Below are 13,821 nucleotides of genomic sequence, written 5' to 3'. Positions count from 1 at the left end.
GTTTTTAATAGACTTCAATACTTGCAAGGAGTGTTTATTTTTAGATGCACAAGTAATTTCATAAGGAGTTCTGCTTAAGGTATGCTGAAACATTTTCTCAAGAATAGCCATTTCTCAGAAGTATGAATGCAAGCAGATATTCATTATGAAGAAACTTACTAGTCTGGTTTAGCTCACCAGAAAAACAAGAAATGGAGGGCTTTAGTAATGATTATGGGAATAGGGGGAATGGGGGCTTGTTACGGAGAGGGGCTTTGATATGTCTATGTAATGTTTGATATGTTTAATATGTAATAGGCATTCCAGAAAGTTGTACCTCCTGATTTCGTGGCAAATGGGAGGAGGAAGTGGGACCGTTGCATCACAGGAGATAAGGGAAATATAAACTGCTGTAATTTCTATGCTGCTTTGAGTAGTAAAGGAAACACCATCCTGCTCTGCTCCCTTTATTAATAAAGCTGCTTAAAACTCTGATCACTGGATTCGATGGTTGGTTCCTCCAGACCCTGCTCTGATGGGTGGCTGAGAGTGTTTATAACAGTCTTGTGCAGGGAACTAATATATAAGGCATGCTCTTTCCTTAGGGTGGAAAAAGGATCCATCACTTCTATATGCTTAAACTCATCGGAAAATAATGATAATCTTCCTCTTTCCAGTCCTAGTCTAACCACTACCCTAATCTGACTTTCATTAGAATACCTCTGCCCAGACAGGTAATATTCAGCATGTGCTAAATGAAGTTATAGTCCCTTTTTTAGGATCAAGTACACAGCTTGTGGGTATTTATTTTTAGATGCACAAGTAATTTATTTTGCCTCAAAGCCCCATTTTCCCCCTTCAGTTTCTACACTGTCATACTTCTTTTTGGGAAGGAATAATCTGGCCATGGTTAGTCATGCTCTGGACGCAGCAACGGGGCTTGGACAATCTAAACCTAGCAGCAGTGGCGTAGGAGGTTAAGAGCTCATGTATCTAATCTGGAGGAACCGGGTTTGATTCCCAACTCTGCCGCCTGAGCTGTGGAGGCTTATCTGGGGAATTCAGATTAGCTTGTACACTCCCACACACGCCAGCTGGGTGACCTTGGGCTAGTCACAGCTCTTCTGAACTCTCTCAGCCCCACCCACCTCACAGGGTGTTTGTTGTGAGGGGGGAAGGGCAAGGAGATTGTAAGCCCCTTTGAGTCTCCTGCAGGAGAGAAAGGGGGGATATAAATCCAAACTCTTCTTCTCTTCTTCTCTCCAGGGGTGAGGTTGAATCTTAGGGACACTCTGATTTTATTTCTACTTACATGTCCAAGTGAGCACTAAACTTTTCTATAATTGATGTTATTGATTCTATTATTACCTAAGAATGTGCTAATACTCAGTACTGGTGAGTACCGTCATAAAAATCAAAGCCCTGCACATACATATCTGGTTTGTCACCTTCTCCCATGCGAAACAGCCTGTCCATTGAGATCTTCATCAAAGGTCCTTCTCCAACTAGCCTCCCTGGTTTCCAGCACAGAGGCAGGATTTGAATTGGAGCCCTCCCAAATCACAGTTCATTCTCGGAGTCATTATACACGAAGCCAGTATAATTTATTATTTATATCCTGCTTCCTAGACAAAAATTAGCTCCTCAATAGTTTAGTTGCCAGCTGAAATGAACCAGGGTTTTTTCCCCCAATCAAAAAACACTGAAAACAGATTCTGAAGAAAAGTCATATGAGTCCATCCTTTGTTTGCTTTAGTCATAAAATAGCATGTGACAGCATCATTAGCTTATCTTCCCTCTTCTCTCTCCTTCCACTGAAGGTCAGCTGTGGTCAAAACCTGAGTGCCTTCTGGATATGATGTAAGATGTTATTATTTAGATGGGTCCCATTTACTGTGGGATTATTTTAGCCACACCACTAATATTTTTAGTACACTGGATATATCTTTTTAAAGCATTGAAAGGATATGTACAGTGCTATGATTCTGAGGAATTAAGTGGTATACTTTTAATTTTATGAAGCAGCATAAATAATGCCAGTTTTACTAGAGTACTTGCCCTATGGCTGGATGCATGAAACGTTTCCTTTCCTGATTAGTTTGTCTTGGTTTCTTTTCTGATAGAGACAGAGAGAATTATAGGCTTTATGTGACTCAGTTGTGAAATCTGACTCTAACATCATTTGTCTGTTTACATCTGCCTGTTCACTTGTCACGTGGCAGAAGACAATATGCAAAGAGCTCTGATGAATATAAGCATTTGTAAACAGTGTGAGTAGAAAGTGTTATTTACAAATCCTGTTATTGTTACTTGTATGCATGCATTTTTCTCAAGAGGCAGCAACTTAAAATGTAGCCTTGTGAAAAAACCTTTTACAGCACAAGATTTACGATGAAATGCCTAAAATCCCCTTGATTGGGTTAAGCTACATTATTTCTTCCTGCCATCTCCCATCAATTAAAAATATAGACAAATGCTTATGGACATTAAATAGAAAGACATCTACATTTATAGTGATGTACAAATTCATTCATAAATATTACTTCCTAAGTACTTTGTGATAATTTGGTTTATGCTAAAGGCATTATACCACTGCTGGTTTTTGGATTTTTCCCCCTAATGTTTCCAAATGGCTAATTGCATTTTTTTTGCTTATAAATGTAATAGATTCCCATCCCTCCAAGTCTGTAGAGGGGTGGGAGGGGCTCTGAAATATACTTTATTCCTATGCATGCCCAAACTATCATGCTTGGGTTTTTAAAAATATACTTTCATCCTCTCTGAACAGTTTTTGCAACAAAAACCTTTGAATTTTGATTCTTTCAGGGTTAGGATTACATGCATTTTCAAAAGGTTTATCCTGATTTTTTTATACGAGATTTTCTGTTATGTGCTGTAATGAATATCTCCTTGGACGAGGGAAAGAAATTATCTAGCATTACTGTGGTTTGAATCAACCCAGGAAAATTAATGTTCTTACAGTCCTCAGGCACTAAAATAACTCAAAGCAATTGCACTGGAGAACTTGGGAAGAGATTATAGTAGGGCTGTCAAACTCATTTGTTAAGAGGCTGTGACATTAATTTGACTTGGTTGGGTCAGGCCAATGGGGTGGGTGACTGTCTCAGCTGATGAGCTCGCAGCAGGATCACCAGACAGATCAACACTAGGGGGAGGTAGCTTCCTTGACAAGTGAGTCCACAATGGGATCACCAGCCCAGATCAGCCCTAGGGGGAGGTGGCTGATGAGCCTGCAATAGGATTGCCGGCCCAAATTGGCATGGGGGGAGGGGGAGAGTAGTTCACCAAGCCAGTTTGAGAGTGGGGTCAGGTGACTGCCTGGACTGGTGAGCCAGGCCAGATCAGGAGTGGGGAGTGGGTTGCCCCAGCTAGCTTGCGAGCCTGATAATCCAACTCAAGGACCTGGATCCAGTATTTTTGACATCCCTGGTATATAGCATAATTAAATTTCTCTTAACTAAGGACACCCATTTTGTCTCTTCTGCCCTTAAATTATATCAGTTATAAATTATATCAAGCTAAAATATTAGCACAACTTTTGTAGAGAACACGTTTGGGTCCACCAGCCACTTGCTTGACTACTTGAGCGGGTACAATCCAAGTTCTTGAGAGCTGGTCCCTTGAAGACCTCCTTCCTTCTGGAAGAACTCACTTGGCATCTAGGAAGGTTCAGCTTGTTGTGCCTCTTCTCTTGCTGGCTCTTCCCCAGTCCTGTTTGAGCGATTTTGAGTGACAGGAAAAAAAGTAAGATCTACTATAAACAATTCAGCAACTGGATCACAAAAAATAAAAAATAATGAATTACAACTTTATTTTAATATGTATAGCCTACCTTTCCTTGTGGCTCAAGACAGCTTACATAGTTAAGGAATTATTATTTAAAACCAACAGAATAAAACCAAGTTACCACTCCCTCCCCGCCCACCAAAAAAAAAAGATCTACCGGTCTACTTATACCACATTAAAAGCCCTGGCAAATACAATGGCTTTGAAGTGCTTTCTGAAGGTTTCTAATGATGGTGTGGTCCTCACCTCCTCAGCGAGTCCTTTCCAGAGAGTGGGAGCTACAACATAAAATAGGATAATGAATATAATAAACAGCACAATGAACTACAGACCTATTCCCTTCCCTTGGTATGTCATTGCTGAAATAGGCAATGTCTGGCATACAAAGTAGAGAGAAGAAGACCCTTGAGGGCAGCAAGAAGATGGCTAGATAGGATAGTGAGGTCAGCCCCTTCTCTCCTGATAAGTGTAATTCCTTGTCTGTTTCCAGATTGCTACTCAAACTTGGAATTTTAAATGCTGTATTTACTATGCTTTATTACTGTAAGCTGCCCTGAGCCTGTAAGGGGAAGAATGGCTTCTAAATCTAAAACAAACAAATAAATACTCTTAGGGCAATATCTTTCTTCTTGGAAGTTCTTTCTTCTTTCTTCTTCTTGGAAGTCTCTCTTTCTTTCTCACTTGGTAGGTAGGACTGTGTCTCTTCTATTGGCCATCAAGTATGTTAATTCCTGAATAAAGTTTTATCTACACTTTAGTCAGGTTGCGCATCTTTGTTTACTCTGCCAACAGTCATCACATTTGTACCTACCTATATACCACACAACAAATATTGAACATTTTAGTTTAAAATGTTTCCAGTGGTTACTTTTTCTCTCCCTGGGTGCAATTCAGAGTGTTGCTATTAACCTGTAAAGTTCCTAAACTGTCTAAGATGGCACTATCAACACTCACTCAGTTAACTCATCAATTTAAAGGTCTTCTGGAACAAAAACGTCTTTAAAAATCTCCCAAAGACCCACAAAGATGGCAACACTTCCACTTCATGAGGGATGATGTTCCACATTTTGGAGATAAAGCCGTCCAATGAGTTCCTGACAATCTCGCTTTCAGCAAAGGAGGTTCATGCAAAAAGTTCCCAACACATTGATCTTAGGCATAGCCAAGTTTGTCCTTTCTGGCTGTAATTCTCTGTACATTTACAAAGAACTTTGGAATTTCTGTGGAATTCAGATCTAGAAATAGACAACAGGTAATCTGCCAGGTTCTGTCTGATGTCATAATAACTACAATCTACTGATCTAACTGATGTAGGTACATTTTTTTAAAAAATAATCATACTTAAACCAGTACAGTTTTGTATCCTTTTGCAAGCTTTCTTGGTTATTTAGTTTATAAACTATCACTATGGCTTACCTGTATCTAAGGCTGTGTCACAGACTTAGCCTAATGTATTGTGTTTCTGAAGCTATCTGCATCTATGCTGAACTTGTGATGTGCAGCAATGCCAGAGGCAGTGTTATCTCAACAAGGCTGAAGCATGCTGGGAGAAGTTCTCTTTGTGGAGTGTGACAGTAGAAAGCTTTGTGGAACACTTCTTCACAAGTATAAGCTATACTTCTTGATAGCCTTATGCTATTCAGTCTCCAAAATAAATGACACTTGGTGTAGTATCCCCGCGGAAATTGGTAAATGAAATAGAAGGGTAGATATAGTAGAAGAGTACAGGACAAAAGTTAAAAGAAGTGAATCCCATATGTGGACAGGGGAAGTGAATCCCCTATTTCAGACACTATATAATTAACATAAGGAAATTGCTCCGTATTTAGAATATGCATAGTTTAGTTAACTTTTGCTAATATTTACGGTGTAAAAATGACTAAAATTAAAGAAACAGTGTGACCAGAAACATTTTAGTATAAGTAGAAAGGGAACATTATTTCCTGTTTAAAGTTCTCTTGGAACCACATTTTAGATGCAGTAACTGTAATTACTTCAGTTCTATCTCCAGCATATCAGAAAATAGCCTCAATCAGCTATTTGACATAATTGGCTTCATATAACTGGTTTTCAGGGATAGAGTTCTGTTTTTGTACAGCCCTTCCTAATGTCCCTTCCTAACAAAATTGTCATGCCACAACTATATTGTTGGATCTCTGTTGCCCTGGATTCCATTTATTTATTTATTAGTTAAATTTAATAGACCGCCCACCCCCAGAGGGCTCTGGGCAGTGTACAGTGCACTTAAAACAATATAAATAAAACAATTTACAATACAACATTGATTAAAACCATGCTGGGTAAATGGGTAAGATTTTGTTAGAGACAAAATTAAAAGTGGTGAAATAGTCCTGGTAGGATAGTCATAGCTATAGCCTCTGACTCATAAGTTATAGTTCATTAGACCTTCAAAAATCATTGTCTTTGAACATTAATATTTAACTAAATAATGAGCTAAAATTCCAGCATAGTAATTGTAAGGTAAAGCTGATCTTCTTTGTGGAATATCACATGATTAATTGCCCTGAATGCAACATTTTCTAACTGTGGTCACTGAGACCATCTGAGGAAGACTGCGTAGTGTGGGAGATCACCTCCCAGCCCATTTCTGAAAACCCAGTAGGGTTTTCCAGGCAAAAAAATTAACAGAGGTGGTTTGCCATTGCCTTTCTTTGCATAGCAATTCTGGTATTTCGTTGTGGTCTCCCATCCAAATACAAGCCACAACTGACCCCACTTAGCTTCTGAGATCTGATGAGATCAGACTAGACTGGGCCATCCAGGTCAAGGACCAGAAATCTAATGCATCAAAAAACTCAGTGCATGTAATGCAAATATAATAATCATATGGAAACTTTTTGAGAGACTGGCTTCTGACATTTAAGTTTCTCAGGTCCACAAAAACAGACATGCCCGACTTTGTTTCTTGTCTTTTGAGTCTAAAACTAATATCTGGCTGACTTATGGAATGTATTAGTAATTGTCTTGATGACTGGTCTTTCAAGGAATTTGTTGACCTATAGGTTGTTGAGCTATCATTAATTTGTCCCATTCATAGCATTTGCTTTCACACACTTTGTTAGTGAAGTGAAATTAATGAAGAGGACAGGTGAGCAGTACTGAAGTCATACTGAAACTCTGATGATGCTGGCCAATGGCAGCACAGATTATTAAGACTATGTCACAGTAGGGGTAGTACTAGAAACCCCCATTTTTTCATATAAAATATCTCACCTACATAGATAATATATTAAGAGGGAGTTCCTGGTGAATTTTAGGATGCAGACTTAGTATTCTCAGTTGCTGCCCATCAACTGTGGAACTCATCAAAATCTACAAGTAAGTACTGTTAGATCAGAGATAGTACAGTAAGTGCTGTAAGATCAGATATCAGATCAGAGGTAGTTTCAATGGGCATTCCACCTTCTAACAATAGTAATGCTAACTGATATTAATGCTTCCACTTTGTAAGTCACTTAAAGAACTTCTAAGCTGAAAAAGTGACAAAGCCACGATTAAATAATTTGTGACATTAACCGTTGTTATATTATGTGTGTGTTGGTTTGTCCCTGGATATTCTGAAATATTGCCGTTGGGATTAACATTTTAGCTGGGTTTATGATTAACTGCAAATCCAAAGAATGGGTTTCTAAATACACAAATGTCTGATTATACATATATTTTGGTTCTCAATGACAATAACATGATCAGCATAACATCTAAAACTGTGGATGGTTCTTTACAAAATTCAAGAAGACAGGTCCCTGCTTATATTATAAAAATTTACATAAGGCTAGACTGGGCCAGCCAGACAAATGAGGGTGGTGGATGTAAGAATACACAGGGAAAGAATCTGCATTCACCCCAATCACAGGTATTTAGGCTTAACACTTGTAAGGCAGGAGGACTAAGGAACTGGGCCAACGGCATTACTGACAAAGTGGTCTTTTAAAATGGATTTGAAGTTATAAGAGATAGCATGGGTTGGGAGGGGAGGGTAGTCAATGCACAGCATCACAATGAAAGCTCGCTGACAGTCTCGTCTTTGTTGTAGTGGAACCGGTTTTATCCAGATACTCCTCCCCCTTTTCTCTCATTGAAGACCACTGCATTCTTCAGGTGCTTTTGGGGAAACCCCACTGTTGTTTCCCTTTTCTCCCAACCACTTCATAGAGCTGTTCAACCTGGTTTTGTTGCTGCTGTCTGATTCAGCAGTATTTTATTATGTGCTCTGAGGTGTCCCAAGGACTACTACCTGACTGGAGAGAGCCGTCGTTGTTATACTACTACTGCTTCGACCAAAACCGCCACAATCCTAAGCCTCTTCACTGAAGACGGGGTTGGGGGGTTAATCCCCAAGCAAGTGTGCATGATTGGTCAAGTTTTTATTTTATTATTTATTATTATTTTATTATTATTATCATAATCATCATCTGTGAAGTAACCTCAGTTAAATGTGAAGCATTTGGGCTTCAGTGAGAATGAAGAGCTCTGGGCCAGTGGGATGAGATTCTACTGATCAGTTAGGAGCAGTTTGTGATCCCTTCAGGCAACACCCCCCCTCCCCCCGCGCGCTCCTATTGTGTTTCCAGCCGGCAGCAGCTTTCTCTCTGCCTCCAGAGAAGCCGCGCTGCAGCCGCTGGAAAGACAGGAGCAGGTGGAAACCCGGAGCAGCCGCGGGGCTGTGCGAGGAGCGTCGCTTCCCCTCACAAAGGAGAGAGGCTAGTGCGCCTGCGCGCTGCGCTCTGCCTCCAGGAGCCGGGGGAGGGCGCCGCGGGGATCCCGGGGCGAGTGTCAGGCCGGGTGGGGAAGGCGAAATTCAAGGGGAGGCAGACTTGGGATCGCTTGGCATATTTACCTCCGCCGAGGAGTCACCCAGCTGCTGCTGCTTTCTGCCCTGCCGCTGTCCTCCTTCCAGTAAGCAGAGTGAGTAATAGGCTGTGTCTTCATCCCGGGAAGGTGCTGCTGATTGGGATTCCTTTTGCTTCTCCCTCTTCCCTTCTCCCTCTGTCCTGGGTTCTCTTTGACTTTTAGACCTGCTTCCCCATCTGAGAGTTGTGACATTGGCATTGCATCAGACGCCCCCCCCGCAATCCACCCACCCAATCGAGGCAGTTTCTCATGGCTCATCATGAAGCGAAGATCTGCTTGCATGGGAATCAGTGGCTGCAAGTCACACAGAGAGGTAGAATTTAAGAGAAGTCCTCCGGATGCTTTCTGTGGCTACAGTTGTGGAAGACTTTCCTACCATTGGATTTAGTAGCGCTTTCCTCATGGTAGAGATTCTGGAAGCAGTCGATGCTTGGAAATCAGAGGCGCACATGCAGGCTAACATGCGCAAGCTGTTCAACAACCTTCCGCTGAGATGCTTTTGGCTCTTTGGAGAGGCACTTCAGATGCTGAGTATGTGAAACTTATTATGCGGGCTGCTGCCTGCTACAGACAGCTCGCTAGTTAATCTGATCCCCCCTGCCTATTTTGTTCCCTCTTCAGTGCGTGGCAGTGCCTTTATCAGTTTGCACAAAGCCCAGGCAGACACTCACAAAGGCAAATGCTCCCAAAGAAATGCTCAGTCTAGTTACTCTTCCAGATGGAGAAGCAGATGGGCATTCTTCTGTGTCTAAACACAGGGATGTATGCAGATAGCAGCTGTCCCTGTGTCCTCCAAATGTGGTCGCATTGGGTGTGCAGCGTGAACATAAATGAATGTATATGTACTTCTTGATAGTTTGTACCAAGTGCATCTAAGTAATGCTATTGTGTCTTTTACATAGTTGTCCTGTCAGTTGACATGTGCCAACAAGAGATGTGTTTACAGACTCTTTGTTTCCTTCCTTTATTTGTTTCTTGTATGGGAAGGGTGCATCCTATAAAACCCCACTTTCTGTTATCAGGGAAGCAAATTGCATGGGGTCCAGACTGTCTGCAATATCCCTGCTATTTGAAGATGAATATTTATGCCTATTTATTTTTAGCTATGAAAATAAAGGAGTTGGTATGTTGACCTTTTGCTATTTCATCGGGAGGAGTTGTAATGTCTGCATACAGGACTTCTGCATTAGGCACATGCTCTTTTTGTGCATGTTTGCCCAAAGACCACGCTGGAAAGGCGTGTGTGTGTTGAAAAGGATCTAGTCTTCTCTTCAGATATCTCATTTCTCTTTTTAGAGGAAATTAAGATTGTGGGAGTTCTATGGTTGTTTCCTTGTATTTAAGTAAATGGCATATATGATGGGTTAATGTTTAGATCATTAAAATTGCTTCTGCCTTAGGGTGCACAGAAAGGGGAGGGCAAGAGGATCCCAATCATCCCGCTTTCTTGTTCAAGGCAGAGAGCCTTACAACAAAGTGCTATCTTTCTTTTTTAGCTCCAGGCAGCAGCAGCAGCTGTGTGAAGCAAGACAAAAGCAGTATGCTGACCTTCTTTGCTTGATCTCTCCCTCCCTCTGCATTACAGATTTGCCATTAGGACGCTTTAAGCCAGAGGCTGGAGGACATTCTCTCCCTGTCTGCAAGTGGAGCTGCCAGTGATCTAATCAATGAAGGACTCTCTCCCAAGGTGGCTGGGCTTCAGTTTGAGCTCTGACACTTCTCCATTGCCCAATGTGGCCGACTAATCCACGTGGGAATTTTTCTGTGAAGGGGGAGAAGCCCAGCCCAGTCTGTTTATAAATTCTCTTGCTGGATGAGCAGACAGGTCCCTAAGAGGTACTGTGAGTGATGGAGCAACAAAGAAGCTGCTGGACATGTGCTCGGAATCATTGATGGACACTCTCAGGATTATAGGCTCCTTATTCCAGAGAGGCTGCAACTGAAGGCATGCTGGCACGCTGTTGGGATGGAAAAGGCAGCAATGGCACTGTTTTGAACATGGCAGTGCCTCTGTTTAGGAACTGATAGTTGAGCCCAAGTCAGGCTTACTTTCAGAATGTTCTTGACAGGAGTAACAAAGCACCAGCGCCCCTGTTCTCTTGGGGGACAGAAGCCAGAAAAGCAAGACGAGAGTTTAAAGTCGAAAAGTCTGCCGGTCCTGAATGGATCTTCTTTTCGAATTAACATCACACAAAGTGCTCTCGTAACAACCCAGAAGACTTGCTTGCAGAGTTTCCAGGGGGGCTCTGAGCAGAAAGGTGGCCTTGATCCTGACCCTGCTGTTTCCAGGACTGTGATGCCTTGTACAGCTTCCAGCTTTTTAAGAACTGGAAGTTTTAATGGAAGAACTGATGGCAATAACTTTGCTGGCACTAGTCAAGGAGTTTCCCCGGCTTCCACGCTTCTAGTGATCCCCGGTAGAAAATTTGTCAGCAAAGTATTGACAGATTCCCGCTTCTTCTTGGTCTGCATGTGCTTCCTGACGTTTATTCAGTCTCTCATGGTGTCTGGCTATCTGAGCAGTGTGATCACCACCATTGAGAGGAGGTACAGTCTGAAAAGCTCTGAGTCTGGGCTACTGGTCAGCTGCTTTGATATTGGCAGCCTGATGGTTGTGGTGTTCATCAGTTACTTTGGGGGGCGAGGGCGAAGGCCACTCTGGCTTGCTGTAGGTGGGTTCTTTATTGCTCTCGGTGCTGCCATATTTTCTTTACCTCATTTCATCTCTCCACCATATCAGATCCAGGAACTGAACTCCTCTGTCTCTAATGATGGCTTGTGCATCACTGGCAATATAACAGGCAAAGACCAAGTGGAGTCACCAGCCTGTGCAGAGGATTCTGGGGGAAATGACCACTCTCTCTATGTAGCTTTATTTATTTGTGCCCAGATTCTTATTGGCATGGGCTCCACACCCATCTACACCTTAGGACCAACCTACTTGGATGACAATGTCAAGAAAGAAAACTCTTCACTCTACTTAGGTAAGGTAGCTTTGTGTAAAAGTCTTTATATGCACATTTGGAACGAACCAGGACCTTTTTAGAAATGTTTTGTAAGAACTTTGGCAGCTCTTTCTAAATCCACTGAACATTTTAAATGAAATAACAGATACAATCTATCTAAAGTTGAACTCTTTCAAAAAGGCTAGAAAGCAATTAACTTTCATACTGAAATGAATTTAACTTAAAATGCTTCAGTTTAGTTGGCTTGTGCCACAGTTTATGTTTGTCATTTTCAAAATATAGTTACTTGGTTGTTAACATTCTTGACTGTCTTGAGTCTGCAAACATTCCATCTCTCTAGTCACCTGGCCTCAAAATACTAAGGAATGCTAACAATTAAGCCACCTTGCTTTAAAGATCCGTGAGCATAGCTTATCTATGGTCCTAGCATGATAATGCTGGTGATATCCCTTCCTTGTGCATGCTAATTGCCCTCAGAAAGTGTGGTGCCTCATTCCAGAGAGCTGGAAACAACTGTGATATTTTATTACATGCACAGAACTAAATCTTCAATGCATACAGTAAAATGTCACAGTTTCTGTCCTGAAGTTATCAGGCTGATACTTACTGTAAAACAGAGTTTAACCAGAAGTACACCCTTCTGTAAACATAGTCATAGACTGATGTATTTGGTAGTTGGCATTTAACTTACCATTTGTTTGCTGGCACGGTTTGAAAGTTGGACTCACAACCTGAAAAATTGAATTGGATATCTTTCAATGTTGATATTTGGATTTTTGGGTATTTGTATCCTGTTTCTTTACATCTGAGAAGCTGAGTGAAAAATGTTTTCCTCTAGTTTGGTTTAGCCTGGATAGCCTGATCTTGTCAGATCTCAGAAACAAAGCTGGGTCCACTGTGGCAAGTATTTGGATGAGAGACCTTCAAGGAATATCAGGAGGCAGGCAATGACAAACCAGCTCATTAAATCCCTTGCCTCAAAAACTCCAGCAGGGATCACCATAAGTCAGATGTGACTTGATGGCAAAAATAAGTTAGGGTTGGCTATGTTTTTTCTCTGATATAATTGTGTTTAATGTGAACAGGGGATGTGGAGAACTATGCTCTTTACCTTTTGGCCACATCCCAATATGGCAAGGTTTGGTGCCTGCAAAACCCCTACACTTGATTTCAAAAGTCTTTTTTCAGTTGTCAGAATACAGACAGAAAGGAGGAAGTTGATCGCTCCTAAATGTTGCCTATCCTCTCAGCTGCTCTGACAAGTATCCAGCCATTAATGCTCTAAAAATGCAAATGCCTTTCCCAGGCAATGAAATAGCAAGCTCGTGCTTAGGCTGGAACCTGATTTAAGTGGCAGATTTTGGATATGGGAGGCTAGATTGTGTATCCCTAGAAACCTCAGGAAGTGAAGATTAGGCTCATGGGGCATGAGCAAACTAATCAGTTACATTTCCTTGACAAGGAGAGAACAGGAACCATTTTGGCTAATTCCAGCCAGTAATAGTTTGCAGCGCAGGAAGAGGCTCTCACACTGGGCTCCATCTTGCCACATGGAGGAGACAAAGGCCAGGCAGCCTGGACAAAGATGACAAGTTAATGGGAAGCTATGAAAATGCTGTTGCCTTCAAGTTTCAAGAGACTGCCTTCAAGTTTTGAGACCAGTTCAGGCATGTTTGGGCCTGAAGGAGTGAGGACTGTGTGTTTGCATCTTTTCTTTGTGTCCCTTACTTGATCTGTTTCTGTACAAGTATATGCCTAGACTGCCCCTACTCCACTGTAAGTCCTTTTCTGTTTTAAATGCTAGGACTTCATCTCTATATCACTTAGTCCTCTGCCTTCTGAACACACTATCCAGAATGGGCACCAGTGGAAGGGAGGTTGTTGGTTGCTAGATGGCTGTTTCCCTGGGAGTGCACAAGTGCAGTTAATTGTCCCAATGGTAACCAGTCACTGGGAAGTAGGAGATGTGGGCACTAGGTGGAGTCTTCAAATGGCAATTGAATGGAAGCTAGAAGTGCTGACACTTTCGTAGGGAATTTCTGAAGTTCCCCAGCTGGTGGCAGAAGGAGAAGCATGCAAAACTCCCTCTGAGAGTTGGGCAGATGTGAGAGAGTGATGTGTTACCTGGTGAAGACTCAGGGCAACAACTGAGTGCTTGCACAGCTGGGGGCACCAAAATGGAATGGGGCTTGCAGGT

The 13,821-nt window shown here is 41.9% G+C and overlaps 1 protein-coding gene and 1 long non-coding RNA gene across 4 annotated transcripts in view; one reads left to right on the top strand and one right to left on the bottom strand.

Moving 5' to 3' along the window:
• Positions 1-1,564: 1,564 nt before the first annotated feature.
• LOC125438711 lies at positions 1,565-8,784 on the bottom strand. Its single transcript, XR_007245389.1, has 3 exons — positions 8,645-8,784; positions 4,033-4,064; positions 1,565-3,711 (listed from the first exon to the last, which is right to left on the bottom strand). It is a non-coding gene; the product is annotated as an uncharacterized LOC125438711 (long non-coding RNA).
• Positions 8,560-13,821, top strand: part of SLCO5A1 (solute carrier organic anion transporter family member 5A1) — a 62,144-nt gene continuing 56,882 nt past the window's right edge. For 2 of the 3 annotated variants that reach the window (XM_048507163.1, XM_048507161.1), the window contains exons 1-2: positions 8,560-8,712; positions 10,244-11,642. In XM_048507163.1, the coding sequence (XP_048363120.1) occupies positions 10,715-11,642 (928 nt within the window). In that variant the 5' untranslated portion in view covers positions 8,560-8,712; positions 10,244-10,714. Of the gene's footprint in view, positions 8,713-9,070; positions 9,190-10,243; positions 11,643-13,821 lie in introns of those variants that run through there. The other variant, XM_048507162.1, reaches the window with a different exon arrangement.

Source organism: Sphaerodactylus townsendi, linkage group LG09 (assembly GCF_021028975.2).
Source record: "Sphaerodactylus townsendi isolate TG3544 linkage group LG09, MPM_Stown_v2.3, whole genome shotgun sequence".
Classification (NCBI taxonomy): Eukaryota; Metazoa; Chordata; class Lepidosauria; order Squamata; family Sphaerodactylidae; genus Sphaerodactylus; species Sphaerodactylus townsendi.
Note: the sequence above shows the minus strand (reverse complement) of the source record. Positions and strands in the feature narration are given on the sequence as shown.